Source organism: Leuresthes tenuis, unplaced genomic scaffold (genome assembly GCF_036924035.1).
Source record: "Leuresthes tenuis unplaced genomic scaffold, fLeuTen1.0.hap1 SCAF_23, whole genome shotgun sequence".
NCBI lineage: Eukaryota > Metazoa > Chordata > Actinopteri > Atheriniformes > Atherinopsidae > Leuresthes > Leuresthes tenuis.
In genome coordinates, this window is record NW_027325377.1 from 15,986,461 (window position 1) to 16,010,038 (window position 23,578).

A 23,578-nucleotide genomic window follows, 5' to 3' on the forward strand; every position below is an offset into this window, starting at 1 on the left:
TTTTGACAAAAAAACAAAACAAAAAAAAAAAAACAGAAGAGAAGAGAAGAGAAGAGAAAATAATGAATTCACAATGATTAAACAAGGAAGGAAATTCATCAACATTCAACAAACCATCGCACCCTTTAGAGTAAAATACAAACAGCAGTTATGTGTTTACACATCTGTGTGGGTTTACTGTTTAGCCAGAGACTCAGGCAGTCTCACGCAGGGCTGCTGGTATTAAACCCCCCTTTGTTTGTGCGTGGCGCTTCAGTCCAGTGAGCAGCACGCTGACCAGAATGAGCACACAGGATGGTGATTCAGCCGTTGGCAACTTATATTGGAGGGCTTTGTCCTAATGCATCATGGTTGTACTGCAACAGCACACAAGTACACACTTCCACAGAATAAGGATTGGCTGTCCTGGGTGATATTTACTGCAGTGGCTCTGAGAGCTATTTTGGAAATAAACTGTCTATGGGGAAAATCTGCAATGAATAATAACAGGGAATAATCCCATTGCTTTTAAATTCATCCTTTCCTAATAATGTTTTAAAATCCCCATATTTTGACTGGACACAAAGCAATATGCCTGCTCTTGACCTGCGAGAGGAGCAATGAATATGGTAATGATGTTGAAGGTGGGAATGACACTGTAATTCTCTTCCTGCTGTGCTGAGATGGCTCTTTGTGGTTCATTTGCTGCGTATTTGCCCCATGTAGCGACTCCCAGTACGATTTGGATCTTTTACTAAACCTTTTGACTCATTAGCATATAAACCCAGTGTCATCAACACCAGGGGCAGCATCCATTTGCAGTGGTTAACAGAGAGAAACATCACTTTGCCACGAGGATCTGACATTAATCTCAATGTGTTTTCTCACTCACTCACCCTGATCTCTTTGCCTCAGTTTTTGAACACAGACGCATGAGTGTTTCTGCTTTTTCATGACTGGGTGGGACACTTACTGCGTTTAAGTCTTTATGGGACACGAGTCTCTCATAAAAAGCTGACAGTTGCAGCAGGATCTTAAAGAGGAAGCTAGATCATATTCAAGACCAATTAGTATGGGTGTTGTCATGTCTATGACGATTACTGGTGACATTTTGATTAATAAGGATACACACTTACAGAAATTGCTTAATTTTCAGGTGAAAGAACCCTTACTGAATAGTTTGCATTTGCATTATTTGTGCCCAAGTACACTGATCAGCTCTATTAAGATTTATCAACACCTACAGGTGATATAAATCTAATCTAGGACCCTAAAATAAAATTAGAATGATGACTGCAACTGAAAACATGGGTGGCTTAAGTAGGATAAATTCATAGTTCAGACTAGTTTACTTTAGTTTATTTCAATAGGAAATCAATAAACAATAAGTAATAGTTTGTGATTGCATGCAAACTGCAATTAAAAAGAAAATTATTCAAACACACTACATGTTAGTTTTCTCATCCCAAATTCTTGACAAACAGCACACTACCTCCCACACTGACAAATTGTAGATTGTTACTGCCAATATGCTTCAGAGTGGTTGCCAAATTGTGAAATTTTGCCTGAAACCCCATTCCCTTCACACGTTTTCCACGTCAGAATTGGAGGTGCTGATTCCAATGTTTGCGACTATCAGAATCCAAAGCTCACAGTTCAGTCATGCAGGCAATTAGCAACGTAAGGGGGAGAAATGGCACATATCACGAGTGTTTTTTCCATTTGTTGGACAGCCATGTCTATGACTTTATTCATGTGTGCCAAACCACAAACACTTTCAAGTAGATATAGTCTAAAGGATTGAGCTGTGGCTTTCATTCAATGTTTTTTTTCCTCTTTGTGACAGGTGTATCCAAACACTTTTGCCTTTACGTGTGGTCGGGCAAGAAGCTGAGCAATTAATTCTAAGTATGATCATTACTCTGAATTTGACTTCTAGTGATGCTGGGCTGATTCTTCCACTTGTTGCACTTCAGCTCTGATGGACTTGTTCAGATAACAGAATTAAATTTAATTAAAAAATGGGAAAAAAAAAGAAAAAATGTCCAGCACTTCTTCAACATGATTTTTAATTATCCAAAGATTGGACACTTTTTTTTCTCCTGTGCCTCATACCTAAGGATTAGAGATAGATCTATATATATATATATGTATATATATGTACATACATACAAGACAAATATCAAGGAGTATCAGGAGTTAAATGTGATGAAAGTGGTAAAACCTAAATGTATGTATATACATGTACATGTATGTTAAAATACATGTTAAACAGGAAAAAAATCCTTTAGACTAAAAGTGTCTGAGAAAAACGGCTTCTTAGTTTCTACTTTTCTCTAACTTTTTTTAAGCTGGTGAGCTCAGTAGGACTTGTGAATATGAAAACTGTCATCTATTCGTTATATTTTAGCGCCACGATGTGAACTCATTACCTGTGTAATCAAGAAACTTATAGAGGCCTGTTGCCGCCTCCCCCCCACATGACAGGTCACCACTGCGAGATGTAATATTGTCCATAAAATATACCTTTTATGAAAGGCTCTTTCTTCCAAAAGAAATAAGGGTCTGGTTAACTGAACATTCGTGGCATCTGCAATGGATAATTCCATTAGCACCATTATTGATGGGACTATTTCACAGGTTAAGCAGTAAAATGATAAACACCATTAGACATTAATGGGACACAGAGAGTGGAAGGATATTTTGCCACTATTTGAAGTGTCTGAGTGTAGATAAGGGGACATGTATTGTACCTTTGCCAGGGTGTATAGAGGCAACAAGTACTGTCTAATCTCAGGCTGTCAGTTCAGTTCTTCTTTAATGGGGAGTTAGCTATTCCAGTGAGGGACAGAGTGTTCATGCGTCGCATCTATTATCTGTCGCACAACATCTGGTAGGAGGAAGTTGATGTACCCTCCTTATTCTGCTTTTTAAAACTCAGTTGCTGGAAAAGATAAAGCAGATGGATATCTGCAGGGGCTGTATTCAGTCAAGTGAAAAGAAACAAATACAGAGACAAGCTAAATCCCTGTAGTGTACTGCATCTTTTACAAGGCTCAGTGGCAAATGCACAAACTCGACCACCATGATACATCCCTGTGAGATTGCTCTCAAGCTTCAATGACTGAATTGTGTTTACAGTAGCAGTAATGCAACAAAAAGAGATTGTTGTGCAAAACCTGGATTGGGTCCAGTTTAATCTCTGGAGAAAGGAAAAGCTGGACCTCAGAGGCTGAGTGTGACCATACTTACGAAGATGGATCTTTTGAAACAACGACACACACTCAGAGTCATTCAGAGCACCGATCCTTACCGTATTCTCTGTGAAATTGTAATCCAGGGAGTATTGTAATTTGCCCAGTTTCTCGTCCTCCTTGGGCTCGGCCTCTTTCTCCGTTTCAGTCAGCCCTGTCTCCGCATCCTCCTCATCCTTCAAGGCCTGAAGGAGACACCCACCAAGAATCAGTGCCGCCTGTTTGTCGCTGGTGCTAGCACCCAGCCAGCTGTTCCCTGCCCAGGTCCAGCCTGTGGACCTACTCCTGTAAAAGCTCCCACTTGTTTTATGATGTAAAAGGGGAAACGGGGGAAGCAAGCACTAAAACACTATAGCAGTTAACACCAGGACATGCTCTGTGATGCACTAAAGCCCCGGGCCTGGTCCCCTGTGGTGCTTTTCAATCAAATTCTGAGTGTTTCTGTCTAAAGGGAGGAAAGATCAAATGATGACGCCAGAAATGAGAGCAATGAACAGGCGTTAGAAGAAGAAGGAGGGATGGTAGAGAGACACAGAAAGAGAACAGAACGAGGCAGAGAGAGATGTGTCTGGAAAATATCACAGTAAGACAATTCCCTTGATGTTTATTTCAGGCAGATCAAGTCTTTGGCAAAAACACAACTGGGAAGTGTCTGAAGTGGCAGAGAGTGAGAAGTAAAGTTGCCCTTTCTCTAGCTTGGCACTGAGGTCAGGGTAGCAGGTGGTAGCACTGGTGGGGGGAGGAGAGGTGGGGTGGTGAAGGAGTTTCTTATAAGAACAACATGCGATTGAAGAGGCAAAGACTAGTTCTCAATGTCATTCATTCAGCATCAAAAGTTGCCTTTCCAAGATCTCTCTTTCGTTTGGCATGCAGAGCATTCTCTGTCATACACAACAGTGCTCTTGTGTGATTCCCCATTCCTATGTCTGGTTACAACCTCAGACATACAGTCCCATTGTCATCATAGCCCTGAAGCTTTAATGTTACCCCCTACGCCGATGGTAGCTAGAAGCATCATGCCAGCAGTGGGTGGGTAGGTGTTGCTAAAAGGGGTTGTAATGTACATCAGGGCCTGCTTCTATTAGTTTGTTAAGTTGCTCATGTGAAAGCAAAAGGCTGAACAACACTGATTGGGTATAAAAGTTGCTGCTGAGCCACTTTGCCTCTGCCTTTTGTGAGAAAAATCCAATTTGAGTGGTTTTGTTTGACACGAGGAGAGAAAGGTAGAGCAGGTAAAATGATTGAGGAAATAAAATCTCTTGATTTAACGATTTGTTATTTGATTTTATCATCCAACCTGTATGTGACTCGGCTCCAGGAACCGTATGATTATTTTCACCTGGGCTCACAGAAGTGAATGCAAATGCTACTGTATGTCAAAAGGTTCCTTTTGATCGACAACTTCAAAAGAACATTTACTTGTACAGCCTCTCAATCATTCTACTTTTGCTTGCCACCACTCGTTTGAAATGTAAATCAAAGATTCAAAAGGCAGGAGACTTCAGCTTGGCACAAAAATCGGTGTGGTTCAACCTCATCAATGCACACCAAGTGTTTCTTTCATACATATATATGTGCATATGCAGGTCGTACGCACATATATATACAGTAGATATACATGTACAGTATGCATAGTTACATATATTTGGTTCTATGGGAGTAGTTGTTGTCAAGAGGCTATAAAAAAAAAACCATCAGAGCAGCAGGCTTAAGAAGATCCAACAGCAATTAGGAACCTACCGCCAGTGACCATCCCGAACAGTCATCAGACACAACACAGATAAGGAGGACATAGAAGGAAGAAACACAAATTAAAACAACCACACACAGGAGTATACACTAGAGTCTGGGCACACCGGGAGAAATGACTGCTTGCCTCGGAAGTGGCAGATTCACCAATCTCAGAGATTAGATATTAGGAAGTCCAATAACTCTTTTATTTTGATTAATGGCTATATGAAAATAAAAACCTACACTGTAAAAAGGCAGTCAGAGTATTAGAAACTAATGAAAATTCTCATTCCCTAACAGGATAAGTGATGAACTGCACTGCAGCTGTTTGATTTAGTTTCCCGAGCTTTCAGCTGTTCACTGTTCTGTAAGAAAATCAGAGAGTCTTCAAAGCCTGATTCGAATAAGTCAAATGAGGTATAAAAACATGTTCAGTGGTGTCTGTCTGTGACTCTGATCCCCCTCTGATTGCAGAGGTGTTTCAGCAAATTAAACACACTTTGTACATGACTCCACGGAGGATAGCACTATAATAATGCTGTGAAGGTGCAATTAGTGTGCCATCTCCTCTCTCAGTGTTGGCGTATCACAGCCTTCCCTTCTGCACTGTGGAAAGGTAGAGTTTAATTTAATTCCTTCTCATTTGTTTATCGTTTGGTGACGTCATTTCTCTGGGTGGGTACCATTTCTTTACAGCTACTCACACTCTTCAACAAGTGAGCAGGTCCTCAAACGACAAAAAGAAAACAGTCACAGGAACCATAAACAGGAGGAAAAAAAGGAAAAAAAAAAGAGACTGAAACGCTCTCCCTTAAATTTGAAGTCATCTAAATGACCTCAATTAACTCGACAATTAAAAAAAAATATATCATAATTTTCATGCTGCTGGATTGAAAGAGTTACTGCCAATGCAATTGTTCAAATTTATCATTGTGTGCAGAAGCCCTAAAATTATAAAAAGATTACACAATATCGCAAATAACAAAAATATGAGACATTAATGGAAGTACTCAAAACTTATTTCTGGATTTTAAAAAAAAACTATAACTCTTACACATTGACATTCGAACAGGATTCAGCAAAACGTTTGGTGTTAATAAATTAGCATTTGAGACAATAGTTTAAAGTCTTTACCTCGGTTTTGGCTCCATCTTTGACGTCCTTCATGTTGATGGCATTTTTGCCCTTGTCTTTGCCCTTCTTTTTGTTTTTCTTCTTGAAAATCCACTTTTTGCAGACACAGAAGCAGCATGCTAACACCAGGATGATGGCCACAAAGGCAATTGAGAGAATGGCCCATGACGGTACTGTGGAGAGAACAAACGAGACCAAGCTCGCATTAGGGGTTTGACATGAATAAAACAAAGAAGCAAACAGTGAACTGTTACAAAGCAAAAAGCAATGATTAGACCAACTGATAGGTGAGATAAAAGCAGGAAATTGTGCGGCTCGTCGACACATAGGTCCATCAAGAAGTGTCAGACTCCTAACGATCAGACCCGACTTGCAGGACAGAACCCGACTGAACACCTTTGTCCAATTTAGTGGAAGTAACAGATTTTGGCTTTTTCCACTTGTCATTTGAACAAAAGATTGTCAGATGGCTGACACTTTCACTGCAATCACCGGCAAGCATAGAACTCACCAGGAGTGAAAAGTATTGTGATTTTGCAGGGTGCGTTTGAGAGGCATTAACACAGGTGCGACCACGACAATCACATGATGCAGTAAAACCAGACGGAATCACAGAGATTTTGCCATAAAGTGGCCAAGAAAGAAGTTTTTGTTTAATTGATAAAAGTTAATATCACTGCATCTGAAGTTCCCCTTCAAGCATGAAACCCTACAAATGCAGTATAACTAATCCTAACAAGCACACCGTCCTGTTAAAATTGTGCATTGCTACTGGAATGAACTAACTTTAGTGTAACTTTTGTGTAAAATCTATCAATATAAGCAAGATGATTATTTTATCAATTTTGTCAAACAAATGTGTTAAATTTTAAAACAGCAATTGTTTTTGGAATGTTAAAGCATGACAGTCAAAAACTACAACTCTAACAGAGTATGTTAGAGTTAGTATGTTAATATGTTCTAAACTTCATCCCTTTTTTCACAAAGGGGTGAAGTTTAAAGGATAAAATGTACTGAACATTTTAAAAGTTGAGCACATTTTTCTATTTTAACTGTTGAGAGCACTTTTGGACTTCTGGTGTAAAATGATCCAAAAAGAGAATGAATTAAACTAAGACAATATTATGATACTTTTCAGACCAATCAAAAACTGCAAAGCTCTATCAACTAAAGATATATCTGATTGTATAAAGTTCCAAGTAATCAAACACTGCACATCTGCATTTCTCTGCCTCTTGATGAGCTCTGACCCTCAGCAAGGCTTCCACCTTCCAGACTTTCCAGGATGTTTTAATTCTGCACGGTATTTCTGTTCCTGAATAATTGAAAATTAGTACAGATTAAACCAGGGATACAGGGATACAGATCAAACCAGGGATAATTTCCCAAAGGCATTAATTTATTTACAATTAGATAACACTTCGGTGAATATCTATTCGTGAACAGCTTCTCACATCATCACTAATTTGTCATTAAGTACAACCGATGTGATTAAGAAACAGCTAAATAAAAGAAAGCAATTCATTTAATGTCATTTATGCATGCGTATTCATATAATTAAGTTGTCTGGAACATGAGTTTTCAGCAATTTTGTGTTGAAAATAAACATTTTCATGACTGGTGTTACGACCTAGGAAAAAACACTTTGCAAATATTCATAGGAAAATAAATGCCATACAAGGTGTTTTTCCTCTTCCACCATATGTTGTTGGCCTCCTCAATGGACCTGGCTAAGGAAATTGGGACAAACAGCAGTCCGACCTGTCACCTCCACACCGTCAGACATAGAACAACAACACAGTGACAGCCAGCTGCAAACACAGTGACACTTATCTTAGCTGTAGTCGGCCATCATTGCTTAGTCCTTCCTGGTGACATAAAGGAATACCGCGTACACCAAACACAAAGATGAAGGGAGAGGTGGCTATGTTTAAAGGACCAGGGGACGGCATAATGTCCAGATGGGCTTAAAATAATGAGAGCCCTCACAACAGACTTCTCTCCCTTCAGCCGTCAGTTGTTGCTCCTTCATTCCACTCAGACATCAAACACCTGGCAGCCCACTTCTCATTATAACAGAGGAACAACAAACCGATGAAAAATCTAGTTGTGATACAGTGTACAATGTTATTAAAACAGTGTGCAATCATTTCCAAATCTTTTAAACCGTCTATTTCACCGACAACATTTCAAATCAAACAAAATTACTGAAAACAAAAACATTTGTAGATAAAGTTGATGAAAGTTTCCAAAAAGTTGAATGTTTTCTGAATCTGGAAAAAACACCCAAGGAAGCATTTAACATTGAATGACTAACTGCATGGGTAAATAGCTTTCACAAAATTTCAGAGAGATAAAGAGACTAGGGAAAAGTATTTGTATTCAAGGCAGATTTTGTTCTGTAGAGAAAGATAAATCCCTTAAGACTCAGAAAGCCCGACATGGTTCATACTTTTAAGAATGAACCCAACAGTGCTCATAAATCCAAGTCAGCTGAAAACATGAGCCAGGTTAAACTCAGGTCCTTTTGAAGACTTTATCTGGAAAAACTCCAGAAAGACCTATCAAAACAGAAAAGTATATTACAGTCTATCACTGGGGCTTTGCTCGTATTCAGCCGTGGTTCCTTTTGCTGAGGTCTAAGGGGAGAGAGGGAGAGGGGAGACGAATCGATTCCCTGTTGACAAAATCAATAAGCACTCTCCTCCAAGGAAAAACAGTGAGTGATGCTCTAAAATAACTTTAGGATCTACAACTCCGGCCTTGCCTCGGAGCAGTGTGGTAATGGAGGTGACACTGGATAGGCCTCATTTACAATGAGCCACCCACAACCAGGAGCATTTTCTTTGGAAACTTGACAGTTAAGGCTGAATAAGCTTCAGTTTGTTTTGTAAGATTTAAACTGAACACTACTGGGAATATCCCACTAATTAGGTTAAATGTTCTCAGTTTTCATGCTTAAATTTGAGTTTATCCACCAATCTGTTTTGAACAATATTAAGTAGTAGCTTAACAGTTAGGGAACATTTTCTTTTCTTTCATTCTGTCTTTTGAAAAGCTTAAAACTCATCTATTAATCTTTGAATAATCCATTAAATACTTTAAATAAAGTTAGGTATGGCATGGTAAGGTTAAGTTGTTACTTTATTGTTGACACAGACAAAACTGACACTGGATACCTTTAACCCTGATCATAAGAACCGTGTCCGTCTGAGGCAAACATCTCTGAGCCTTCAAATTTGACCTTGTATGAACAAATTCAAACCCAAAGTAAGGTGAGGAGACAGGCTTTGTGTTAGAGAGGTGACGGGTTTTGAGCGGGCGACCCACTGTGAGAAGCAATCGCCTGTCTTTGGAACCTGTAGATGGTGATTTTTTCCCCTAAATGTAAGCCTTCATTTACAGAAAACAGAAAGAATATACTGTAAAAACTTTCAGAAATGCTATGTCACTCTGCAGTTATCTTGGCATTTCATAAATGCTCAAAGAGCCTGTTGGAATGCCACTTAAACAGTTAAAGTGGAAATCAAAGCACAAACACGGCTTTTATCTGATTCATCAAGCTCACGTCTTGCAGTGAAAGGCACTTCTGTGTTCCTTAATTAAAGAATCCTGAGTCCCAGAAAGCAATAAAAGCATTCACTAATTAACTACATTGTGTGAGTGTCTTTTCTCTCAAGAGAAACGGAGGGAAAATCTGAAAAATGGAGGGAGAGGCAGCATTGCCAGCATCCACATTGCACTCCGACTCTTCACACTTATCTCTTGTTCCGCCGTGTGACGTTGCGTTGAAAATGGAGTTTCTCTAATGGAGGGCTGGGCATGGTGAAATCCATGTTTACTGGAAATCACTTTTCAGCAATGCATGGCATCTAAACTTGAGACAATTTAGATGTATGGAGTCCATCTTTCTACAGCTGCATCCACCTTATTTAATAACTGTCTCCTCTATAATCTGTAGAGTCAAGACTGAGACTAATTTCATGCAAGTTTTTGAGAACACAGACACATTTCGCCAAGTTGAAAACACGCCACAGGGTGTTTTTACACTTGTGAAATGTGAGTTTAATAAATACATATTAAATCCTAAGAAAAGTAAGAAAATGTTTTTCACAAGTTAACTATGTAAGAAGTCTAAAATATAGCAAAAGATCAATTTTAAGGGTTTATGGGTACACTAAAAATCTGTTCTGGTGAACGACAGGCTGACTTTACATGCACACATGGACATGAGGCAAAGAGCAGAAAAAAGTAGAAATAGAGGATTTACTTGTATTACTTGTATACCGTGAACAGTTTGAGAGGGGTTTCCTGCATGATCTGACTCATGCAGGTAGAGAGAATTGAACTGAGCACCTCTCTGCTCAAGCAGGAGTCCTTGGAGCCCTTCTGCTGGGTGCACCTGCGCCTCCTTCCCTATGGTGATATGGATTGGATAGGAGTCTATCTGCAGCCTTTTCCTGGGGTAGACCACGAGAAAGGACCAAAGTTCTCTGAGCCTCCTCCTCCTCTAAATAGTGGCCCTGGTGCTGCAACAGAGCAGCATCGGAAGAGGAAAATGCCTCATTACTGAGAAAGGGAACTCAGTCAGAGGCAAAGAGTGGCTTATTCTGTGGTGTTTGGTGTATTCAGATAAATACATTTTTAAATAAATCGAGTTGAGATAAATCAAAATCATCCTAGAATAATACTTAAAAATGCAAGGTCAGGAAATTATATCTGTGAAATCAGTGTTTGCGTGCAGGCATTTGAATTATAAAAGGTCAAACTGAACTTGTACAGAAGAGATGTATTTACTGCTGTCCATATTACAACCTCAGGGAAACCAAAGAGAGAAAAGCACCTTGAAAATCTACTGGATTAGCTGATGGGATCTAAAGAAAGCCTCTTTGGTGTATGGATCCATTTGTTCTTCTTTCATCAAATACAACCTCACGCAGATGATTTAAGCACAGACATCATTAGGTTTTGCCACTAGCTCAATTAGACATCTCTGTTCTGGCCAACTCAATAATTTAAAGGACTTCTGTTGCATTCATCCTCTTCTTGTTTCCCTGGGAATACAGAGCACTTTATATTACAGTGAAAGGTTTCATGTTGGATACATTTACAAGGGCCTGGGTGTGTATATGAGTGTGTTACATTTCATCTGGGTTATATCCACTTCCAGCGCACTCTAATTCAGTGTGACAGGACCCTGTTGGTCAATTAGCCTTGACATTATATCTTGTTATGCCTACGAGAGCAACACTGTGCACAGCCTTTCCCGACTGTGGGTGGCTTAAACCAACAATATGACTGCAGGAGAGATCCAACTTTGTGCAATCATGACTATGAGCTGGTGATGATCAACACTGCATTCCAAGATCGTTTAGGTGAATCCCTCCCAATATACTAAACAAGATTTAATTGAAAAATAACTACTGTGTCCAAGAGATTAGGTCAAATAAGTTATTTTGATTTTTTTAGGAAAATTTGGGCTATTCAGCATGATGCATCTGTGGGAAATAGTGAAGTTACAGAGGAGAGGAGACAGCTCAGTTTGACGGGAGATTTATGGTAATCTGTTAATTTGCATCAAAACCAAACCAAACAAATAACAAAGAATACAAGGGAATCACCTGAAAATTATACTCAAGCCATAATAATAATAATAATATTGATCATCTTGCTTAAATGGCAAATAGCTCATGTTTCACTGTTTAGACAAACAATGTCAAAGGACAGAAACACGTGATAATGTATGTATTCAAACTCAAAACGACGCAGGTTGAGAACAGATCTGGCTGAATTTAGAACCAATTCCTGACGGTGTGTCGCTGCAGTCAGACTTTTATCAAAGCAACCTCAGAGAGTAAAGATGAAGCTTGTTGCTGGAGCAGGAGGTAGCACGAGACAAATAGCTCTGCTGATCCCCTGCCTTAATCCTTTTTAATAAACTGTCTGTTGACTGTGAGCAGCCACTGTGTTAAACTCCAGCCTATATTTGACTATTTTTATTTAGCTTAGAGTCAGGTAAACCAGTTTGAGTTTTACTCCTGAAGTTGGTCTTAATTTTGCATTTTTTCCTGCAACAATCAGCTGTTTGACACAGATCTCTGTAACAACCATAGAAGATGTTGGTAAAAGTGAAGAGAGTCCAAAACAGTTGAAAAAGTCAGTGATAAAATGCACATAAGAGCTCTCTTAGAAAATGCGATTAAATGTTGCAAAGGAGGGAAGAAAGAAGTCAAATTACACCTTCAGTTCTTCACTTGACTATCTGAAATTTGTCATTAAAAAGCAGCTGATAGCAAAAAAAAAAATTTTGAAAAGCAGTTCAAACCTACTTTCAAATGTAGACTTTAACTGCAGATTTCCAAATGTTTATGTAAACCATGATTTTAAGACCTAATGCAGATACTTATCTTTTGGCTGCCTTTTCAAAGCTTTGAGAGTGCTTTTAGGTGGCCACAAAGCTGAGATAAAAAAGTAATAATGGGGGGAAATAGAGGCAATGTCAATTACTGGTCTATGGCTTGAAGTAACAGCTGTTGGAGCCAGTAGATGTGGACCAAATAGCCTCTTTGCTAAGAGGTTAACTGTAAAGCCATGGCTGTTTAGAAAACTTACTTCAATGAACAGTTTTTCTCAGAAGCAACTCCTCTGTTCGATGAACAGTCACAGGATTGTTTAGTGTGATTACAGGCAGACTTCAGCATGCATCTTAGAGTGCGTTTAATTATCTGGGACAGAAACGCTGGAACAGATCAGAGCTTCCTTTTGTCACAGAACAGAATTTAGTGCAACAACCGTGCGGATATATTGTTATCACTGATTTTCATGGCTGTAACTGGTCTATTTCTATATTCATTTTCTATGCTAATCCACAAATCCAGTTTTCTGCGTTTCCAGTGTGAGGCTTTGCATCTTCTCTTGTTCAAATTCTTCTGCCAGCTTGAATACATACAGAAATTATAGTTAAATCTGGGCTAATTTAGCCAATTTGAGATAAAGCAAGTAATACATTGATTCACATCTAAATAAAGATTGTTCAGCCTACAGAAGGGGCTAAGGCTACATCCCTATGTGATGACTGACGGAAATTGAGAGGCAAGTTAGGCCAGTTTGACTGCTACATACAATCACCTTCAAAGCTTGCAGAGCTTAAACTGCATTATAAGCCTAAAAGAATATCTTCTGCAGGCCCGGGGGAGAGGTGGTGCTGAGCGAACTGCTTCTCCTCTCACATATTCTTGTTACATTCGCTGCATGATTTTCTCTAGACAATATCGATATTCTACGGAGTAAACAAGTCTTTAGGCATTCATCATCCTCTTGGCAGCATCAGAGAGCAAAGTTGCTGCTTTTGATTGAGGGGATGAGATGAGAGAAAACAGTAATAGATAAGACCCAGCAATGAGACCCTGCATAACTGACGGGACTTTTTAAGATGTTTTTTTTCCCCTAGTTTCTTTTTGCCAAAAGTATACAAAAGATTAGACAATTTAAAAGGGAACCAAAAGAAAATAAATTGTCTGCTCTACCTACCACCAGAAGTGACATGAAAGATTTTTATGGGCTTGGACTAGATTTGGTGGGAATTGTCTTGGTGACAGATGTTTAATGCTGAGCCAAAGGCAATATAATTCTCACCCAATCTCAGTAGTGAATACTCTTGATCCAATTCATTCATCCTCTGCGCCAAAGATCGAAATGTATTTCCATTTTCAATCAATTTCTTGTTTAAAGCTCAGTAGCTGTTGCCATGAGAGTTATTTGAATACAAATGATGGCTTTTACTCTGTGAAATTGCTACCTGGTATAAATAAGCATTCCTCTAAAGGAGGAATTATTCATGCTGACTACATGCACTACTCTGTCTCTGGAATCGTGTTGTTTGTATCCTTGGTGAAGAAATGCCGTTTCTGTTCCATAAAAGCCATTCCCATTGAGATATATCCTCATGAAGCTGTGATTATATATAAATCTAGGATTCTGCTGAATGCCAAAACACTTGGACCTGCAAGTCATGCTTTATCCAACAAATGACAGAAAGACAACCACATTCTCACGTACTTAAAAGTGAAAAATTCTTCAGGCAAGAACACTGCAATCTGATAAAAGCACAGAGTGTTGTGTTACTGGAAAGAAGCTGTTTTGACTGAAAGCACAGGCAAGATAGAAAAACAGAAAATCTATCAACAGACAAGTAATGTTGCTGCTCATATTTTTATCATTCAACACGTCAACAATTCATGTTTGAACTGTTGACAAATATTTCAAATGTGATTTCGAGTAACAATTCTATCTGAGCTATTCAGTCACCAACTAGACTGTTGTTCCTGTGTTGAGTCAGAGGCAGAACAAAAGATGAACAGTTAATTAATTCCCTTGATTGTCAGAAGTCTTCAAAGTTCATGGCCAACAATGCTCGTTTATTGTGCATCACTATCAAAAGTTCATACAACTGCTGCTGAATCATTTTTTGAGTCATGGTTACAACCAGGATCACGCTGAATGCACTGCATTTTTCTGTTTTGATGAAATCCATTTTAAAATCATACTGAGAGTAATCACATACACATCATGCAGTTGTTCATAATGACAAGCTGTGGTGATGACTCGCAGCCCCCTTTTTTTATCAGTATATATATATTTTTTTAGTGCTACTGGAAAGGCTGTAGGATTGTGAGATTCCAACTTCCTTATAAATCTACCAGATTTATCAATCAGTTTGTAGATAAAATACAAAAGTTAAAAACAATACTAGCAGTCACAGGATCTGCTGATTGTGTATTGCTGATCTGCTAAAATGAAATTTGCTCATAATAGAAACCTGCTACATCCAATCACCAGCTAAATATCTTTTGGAGGTCAGTTAAAAGTTAAAAGGCTTGGGCACTACTGGCAAAAATTTTGCTGACTAGAAAATTAACTGATCAACAAAATGCATAAATTTTAGTATGAAAATGTTCTTTTTGAATCAAAAATAAAATATTGGAGTTTTATTATAGCAAGGTATAACTTCAGAGTGGAGAAAGGGGAAATGCCAAGCAATCGGACCTCTCAGTTGACTTGTAAGACCTCAGACTTCATCATTAAGGATTATGGAGTGTTCATAATTTTTGTTGGAGAAGCAATGGCTTCCTCTTAGCAGCTGCCATGAAATCTGAAAGTTTTAAACAATATTGCCCAGAAAGCATGAGTCCTCACCAAAAAATTAATAATCAGAAGTTTGAAAAAAAATCTGCACAATCCTGAAGCATGTTGGAAACTACTCCAAGGGACTGATGATGGTAAATTAGAACTTACTTCTTGCCATGAGCAAATGTATATTTGGAGCTAGCTGAGGGTTTCACATTAGACTTCAAAGACCCCAGATGTGAAAAATAATCTAAAAAGTGGAAAGATCTCTTGGTTTTCAGCCAGAAAACCAACAGAACTACAAGATTCTTGCAGGAAAAGTGGAAGAAAATACTTACATGCTGCAATTATTTGATTCAATTTTCAATTTACATAATTACAGTATGACAGAAATTAGTCATCTTTAACTAAAAGCTTTTTAAAAACAGTTCATATTTGTACTCGCCTGACCGAAGAAAATTTTTTTTGACCATGACTGGATGCCACTGTGCTGCTTTATACTCATTCATTGATCACTACATCAATCAAAGAATATATAGAAATCAAATGTGAAGCACAACAAATGCCAGTGAATGACAGCCCATATTACTATATGAACTAATGTTTGAATACATTTTTGTTTATGAAAATGATACCCAATAACCCATTTAAATCAACTGCATAGTCTTGAAAATGTATTATAAATTAAATTGTGATTGTAATAATAATTTTAAAAAAGTCAAATTATCCAAGAACAGATGGCGAGATCTCAGAACCTCAGGATACACCGTACGTTTAGTAAAAAAGGACAATGAAAACTACACTTTGTCACATGATTTAGGCCGAAATCAGTTAATTTAGAAACAAAACAGACAAACGCCTAAACACTTAATTTGTCTCACTGTTGGAGTGAGGAAAAGTACACACACTCACATGGGATTTTGTTCAGCTCATTCATGAACTTGTTCTTCAGCTTGGAAAAGGCCTCATCCTTCTCGCCTGTGCCCGGGCCGGCAATGTTGGTGGTGTTGGAGCCAGCGGTGGAGGAAGAGGCGGTGGTGGGTGCGGGGGCCGCCGCCGCCAGTGCTTCCCTTCGACTCTCATTCATTGTTGTGATACTGGGCAGCCAGGCAGATGCTGGACAAGTGGAAAAAGAGATGGAGGAAACAGGCTGGGTTAGTTTTTTCATTCTTGCTCCTGCGACAGATGCATGTCAGAGGCAGCGTGCTTGTCTTGTCAGATGACTGAGCTGACGCAGACCGTGTGAGCAGCTGCTGGCTTAGTCTGTGTAAACATCAGCTGGGGTCCGGGATGAATTGGCCAGCACTCTGAATTCAGAACAAAGCTACTCACTCATTACCTAAACTCCAAATTAACATCACAGAGCAGTCATAAAATGATTATTCATTACTCCCATACAAAACAAGTCATGAATCTCAGTTCCCCTTCTGTCTTAATTGAAATTCTCTGCTTTTCACAAGTTATCTGAAAGTGCAGCACATACTGTAATGTTGCAGGGTGGAGAAGAACTACAACTCATGCAGCACGCAACGCTCTCTGTACACACCAGGTGTGTTTACTTTACATATAGGGCTTTTATGAGGGTGCAGAAGGACACAATGTATCTCTCATGTTAATTGTGGCTTTTTGTGCAAAAGAGCTCATGCATCTCTACATGTGACCTGTGGCGTAATGAAGCCTCAACCTCAAACACGTTAGTCATCACCTCACTCAGTGTGGGAGGTCGATCCAAATGAAGTTTCCACATCATCTCAATACTGCCCCAGGACAAAAGCAGATGACAATATATTACTAAGACACTAAGGGATCTAGCTCCAAAATCTAGCTCTCGCTCTTTAAATCTAGCTCTTTTTTATTTCTAACCCCACTTACATTATAAAATGTATCTTAAAAGTGACAGAGTATCTTTAAAAATCTAATATAGAAATACATTCAACTCCAAATGGAACATCATGACACAAGACAGTTGCATTGAGCTGCAGCACCATCACAATTCTCCTGCAGACGAGTTATTTATTGTGTACTCTTGCTGTGCAGGTTGTAATTTGTCTCCGTCACCATAGCAATTTAAGAGGATAATGGCGTGCTAAATAAAACCAGTACACAGTGAAGATTGATGGCCTAATTTTCTTCCTCTGCCACAGTCAATGCTTGTTAAACCCTTAAATATTTTACATTTACTTTATTGTTACATATAAAAGGTATCATGCTGGCTGTAACAGAGACTTCTGAAGGTTTCTCTGTACAGTAATTCAAACATTTCCAAGTTAACCAAGAATTGCTTCTTGTGGTAATTATTTCTAAACCTAACAGAGCTAGAAAGCAGAGGTTGCTGCTATTCTTCCTCATATAATCTCTGAAAACTAGGAATTAAAGCCTCAGGGAGCTGAATTCCAAGTTTTGTTTTTTAAATTAAAAGTCCTTTTAAACAAGCAGTAAAGCAATTTGGACTGAAGTACATTTGACATATGCCATCTGTTAAATATCTGTGCTTTAATGCTACATTTTACTGCCTTTTATTAGTTAAAGCATTAGGTAGACACTTCATTTGTAAATAATGGGATCCATTTCAGTCATTTGGGCTTATTTACAGCAAGTTTATGATCCTCCTAACATCATAATCTTTGTAAAAGAGACTTATGAGGCTGGCTGTGCAGCTTCATATGGATAACTGTCTGGCAGTCCATTCCCATTCTTATTTCCCTCGGACTCTAGCTGGAGTGAGTGGGATGATAATTTCTCATTCTCTGTATTCTTTTCAGTTTCCAAGGAAATCTTAGAATTCAATCTGGCTGCATTCCTGCTTCTCAAAAATCTAGGTTATCACTGGTTGAGACTAGCTGCACCAACAACCAAGGTTTTATAACAAAAAAAGCTTTTTTATGAACTCCACAGTCCACTGAATATATGATGGATGAGTCTCCTAATTCAAAAGAAGATGCTACTGTAAAGGCTTAATATTAAGGACATGTTTAGAATTACTTGCAGACAATACACCTCAGAAATACCTTTAAAAAAGAAAAAAGCTTAAAAAAACCAAATTTTTTTCTTTAAATCACCATAATTTAACCCAGTCTAACTAACCTTAAGCTTTATATTCATCTCAAGGTTTAAATGTATTTAATTCATATTGAATATACAGTGAACTGAGAATGTTGTACTTTCAGATAAGATTTGTATTTTGTAAAAGTGCGTCAGAGAACATAGGTCTCCAAGATAATCTTTGATCACTACAAAGGTGTACAGCGATTTTCTTAATCAGAAATCTTGAATAATCCATCAAGCGCAGCATTTAGTTAATGGCTGTCTGAAATCATTCCTCAGCCTAAAGGTAAGCGACCCCCATAGTCAGCAACATGGGCAGCAATCATTTGATCTCTGCATCAAAGAAGCACTGCTTTAAACTGAATGATCAATGAGGAGCAATGAACTGATAAAAATAAATTGTTATAGCTGGAGTATAAACGTATGTGGAAAACCTAAAGTAATACTTAGGAACTTTTTGAAATAATCTGAAAACAAACACTGACATAATACAACATGTCAGAACATGCGGCAGAAACTGCTTACGGTGTGAATTTGAATGCAGACGCCAAAGAATAAAACAACAAAAACAACATGCAGCTGCAGCAGAAGGAAACTAAGAAGATACTAAATATAATCCCATAAACACATTTGTTGAAGCTACAGTCCCTGCCACACCAGAAGATTAGTTGAACTGATCTGTTGTTGGTTTGACCATCAAGAAAGCCTGAATAGGCCTTCCAGTCATAATAAGACATGGCTTTGGAAAACAGACATCACACTGACGGACAAGTAGATCTTCTATTGGAGAAAATTTGACCTGGCACACCGAAGAACCGTGGACTCTAAAACAAATCCGCTTATCTGCACAAAACTAAAATCATCAGTTTTTAATCCATTTGCAGTTATAAAATGAGGGGTGTTAAGTTTACACACTATCCAATAAGCTGTCGTGTTAACACTGCCTCCAGCGCGGTAATCTATTCACTGAATTCCTGGAAAATGGATGATGGAATACTTACATAGAGATTGTAATTTGAGCAATACATTTTAGGCTGCCTAATAACTACTTAACAATATTTGTATCATGGATCACCTTTAACTCTTCATGGTTTAAATCAACACTGAGGGGATTAAACAGAAGAGACGGAGCTCAGGCTGCGGCCACTGAGCACAGCACTAGGCTGGCAACTAGTGGCACAACCACTACTTGTGACACGTGACATTAGAGCAACCATGAGCCAGCAGATGTGGTGGCTTTGAGTGTGACAACAGACTGCCTGAAATGTTCTTGATAAGTAAACCAGAGGAAACAGTCCTGATGATTACTGTGATGCTTTGAGCTCAGCCAGGAACTACAATGAAAACTGCCAGAATATGGCTCTTTGGCAACTAACAACATAAATTGATGGGTTCATTTCCTGTGCAAATTGGTGTAAGATATTACAGTGGTATCACCAGGTGATGCAAGACAGACTGCTACACACACTCCACCAACAGACAACCCATATTAAAGACGGAAAAAGGTACAAAAATACAACAAAATTAGAATTAGTGTTGATGTTCTCCTACAATTAATGTAATTCATTTATTCATTTTAGAAATGGGTGTATGTCGCTGATAGAATTGGCTACAAAGCTTCTAAAATCAGAATAAATCGCTGGCTGGTAAAGAGGAATTACATGTTATGATATGCATCTGATCATTCTATACGTTCCCATATACTTAAGCTGTTAAATGCAAATGCTTGGATCAACATTCTTATTGGGGAAGTTTCAACATAGTCTAAAGGATTTTGAATTGTGTATCGAGCTTTTAAATATTTGTGCAAATTGCTTATATCTTAAGAAATATTCAAAAGGCTTCAGTGGATTGAAATAAAAAAAAAAAGTGAAAATTTTATTTGTACGTCACCTGACTTGACAGGTGACCTGGATATATACTTATAGAGGACATTTTTTCATGTTACTGTCTGATAGTGTGTTAATCTGAGTTACTAATCTATGGATATGAATATTATATTCTTAGAGGGTTTACCTGGAAGACCTTCAATTGACCATGAAGGTGTAGATGTAGACCGAGAATAATCTCTCAGTACTTTTAGAAAAAATGCCGAAGCATGACACATATATGGTGGAACTTTCAGATGCCTGAAAGTTAGTTCACATGCACATCTCAGTGTTGTGCACTTCGCCTTCAAGTCTGCAGGCATTTTCTGGGGACATTCTTCAATGTAAAGTAGCTCAACTCAACTTTGGAAAGTTTATTGATTTGACTACATGGGCTCCATGTGCATTCAAGTGCTTTACATGGGTTGACACTTGAATGCTTTTCTGGCCATTTCAACTGCTTGTAGCCATTACCTGATCAAGGTTAATAAAGGAGACCATGCCTTTGTGGTGTGGAAGCCCCTTCCACTCTCTATTAAATGTGCCCTCTTTACTGATGCCTTTAAAACACATACTAACCCTCAAAGTACTTCAATTCTTTTATTTAGCTATTGCACATTTACCCTCAGGACCTCGTTTTATCACTAGGTTTCATTCTATTTATTCCACCTCATTTTTGCAATTACTTTTAGTCAGTCTCTGCTTGTTGTTTCGTTTTGACAGTCATTGTGAACATCTGATTTTGTCCATTTTTGCTTTACGATCCTGCCTTTATACAAATTAAAACTGTAAGTGTGGTACCAGTTCACTGGTTTCATTTTGCCTGTTAGAATTATCAAGTGGTTATTACAGTGACTACATAACTCAAAAGAGGATGGTGGTAATCTTAATGGACTCTTAAACAGCACAGATGTGAAAATAACTGCAATCAGTTGAAATTATAATACCCCTTTAGATTTGTCAGCTTCTTTTAACAGAGTTTGGTTTGACAAAGATCATGAAGACAAGCAAATATGTTGCCAGCACGAGGTGTTGTTCACAATGCTGCTTCTGAACACTGAAAGCTTGATATCACTGCACTCTCCAGCTGTAATTTTAACACTTAGTTAACACATCTTTAAGAATATCTCCTCCATGATCAAGAGATGTCATGTTGTTAGCAACTGCAGAATACATATAAAACTAAACCAAAAGAAAACAGTAAGCCTGTAATCAAAGAAAATATGATTCATCAAAGGCAATTTAATTTGAGGTAAAGAATGGCAATGAGTTTCAAGCAGCCATTGGTTACCTTGGACCCTTTCACCTCCGTGACGATTGTATGAGCACCTACGCACGTCCATGTTAGTACAGCCTCCCTTTGGTCTCCCTTTGAAATGTTGCAAGGTTAGTGTGGGGGCTGATCCATTGAGAGGCCTGTTTGGCAGTGACAGAGATACTTCAACACAGGCGAGGACTTTAAGGGAGCACAATGATGCTCTGCAGAGTGCATGTGGGAGGCTTCTTCCATAGAAAAAGAATTAATCGTGCCTTCCATGTGTGAATGTGAAGAGGGAGTGTGGAGTATTTCTAAGTAAGCTCATGTCTGATATGAGAGACAGAAATTAATACATCTTGTTTCACTATGCTTGTATAAGCATGCATAATGAATGGGGAACTTTGTTTTCAAAAGACAATAAATACATTAATGAATTTGTCAAACAGTGGGTGCAAATCTTTATGTAAATTACACTATTACACACTGAATTAGAAACCTTTCAAACATACAGAATGAGACATGCATCTACTTAAAAGATGTTTCAAGCTTTGATGTCAGGTAATTTTCCTCGGGCCTGTTTGAACTAATGCTTCTCAGCGCAAATTATCAAGTGAAAAAATATCTGAATATGAGCAGTGTGCGTGGAGGGCCACCCATGGTTTCTGTTATGCCTCTCACATCAGACCTCACATCACTGATAAAAGAAGAAACATTAATTCAGTGCATATTTGTGCCTCAATGACTACTTGCCCAGTCAAGCATAAGATGACAACTTCCATACCATCTTCATTGTCTGCACCGGCAGACAGCAGGCAGTCCACTTGAAACCCAGCCTCATTTACTGCTGGAGTGGACTGAGGTTTATTTATCTTCATGGAACACCAGAATGTGATGACCTTCATCCCTCTCAAAGGCCTGTCACCACAGGGTAATCATATTGTATATCCACTGCAACACAAACTTAATATCTATCCAGTCACCACTACACCTCACTCACCGGCAGCTAAAATAATGTTTTCATGAAAAATAGAAAGCCTTTTAGTTTATCTGCAGCTTTTCACTTGAAATCTTTTAGCTTCTATGACCCACAGAAAGAGATGCAAGATAAACGTAAATAACAGAGCATCGGTTGATCTAACCCATTCTTAGCCGTCACCACACTGCAGGATGCAGCACAATGCTGGTCTCTGCTGCTTTTCTGCTCCAGCCATCTCTTTGGAGGTGTGCCGCTCAGGTGTAAAACCCCAACCCAATTACAGAGCCGCCAGATGGCCCAGCAGGTCCCCAACCACGGTTGTGATGCTGGCACACAGCTCTCTCCTCTCACCTCTCCCTCTCCTCCTTTAACTGGGTCAGCTCTCTTGCTCTCTACCTCCCTCAATCATTCTTTCCATCTCAGCTTCCATCAGCCTTCCTGATATGTTACCCCAATGATTTCCTGTCTCCCTAAGCTGGATCGTTAACATGACTATTTCAGCCGAATAAAAGGAGCAGATAATGGTGTAGATTAAGAGCAAACACTGATTAAAAAACATGTTCACGGCACATTTTTTTTTGTTTAAATTTGGACAGAAGTCGGTATCATGTGAAATTCTCTGCTCCCTACTGGGCGCAGTTTTGGCGAGTGTTTTCAGTGTGCCGGGTGTTACATCTCATGCTGTTTGAGGAAGTGGAAAAGTGCCAGGATTGTCCAAACCAATGTCTGATAGGGTTCATTTTGCCATCGAATTTTGATATGATTCACAGATCACAGCTGACTGTATGGAGCAATTAAGGAAGCAGGACAGAAAGGCTGCATTTTACCAATATCATTTTCCTTCTGCCAATTTATTGTTTTTTCACGAGTTAACCACCCAATAAATCACCAATTAAACTCATCACATCAAGAATTATCTGCTAATTATCACAAAATCATTCAGCAGTTGTTATATGTCAGCATAATTAAAACCAATTAAATGCAGCCAGTGAGTTAATATGACAGACCTCTTTTTTAAACAAGCAACTTATCTTGATATATACAATATGTGCATTACACAAACTGCAATTGGGAAGTTGTCGTGCTTAAATCTAAAGCTAATTCAAACTTTGAAATTGAGTAGATGCTTAAAACAATCATCCGGTAAGTAAAGTTATTAATATTTTCCAATAGATGAAAACTACAATCCCATCAAGGCATGTACATG

At 38.6% G+C, this 23,578-nt stretch overlaps 1 protein-coding gene across 4 annotated transcripts in view; it reads right to left on the reverse strand.

Moving 5' to 3' along the window:
* The window catches only part of syt1a (synaptotagmin Ia), a 160,392-nt gene that overhangs the window by 24,053 nt on the left and 112,761 nt on the right, over positions 1-23,578 (reverse strand). For 3 of the 4 annotated variants that reach the window (XM_072377396.1, XM_072377397.1, XM_072377398.1), the window contains 3 exons: positions 16,137-16,340; positions 6,099-6,271; positions 3,293-3,418 (listed from right to left, as the gene is read on the reverse strand). In XM_072377396.1, coding sequence (XP_072233497.1) covers positions 3,293-3,418; positions 6,099-6,271; positions 16,137-16,311 — 474 coding nt within the window. In that variant the 5' untranslated portion in view covers positions 16,312-16,340. The remainder of the gene's footprint in view (positions 1-3,292; positions 3,419-6,098; positions 6,272-16,136; positions 16,341-23,578) is intronic. The other variant, XM_072377399.1, reaches the window with a different exon arrangement.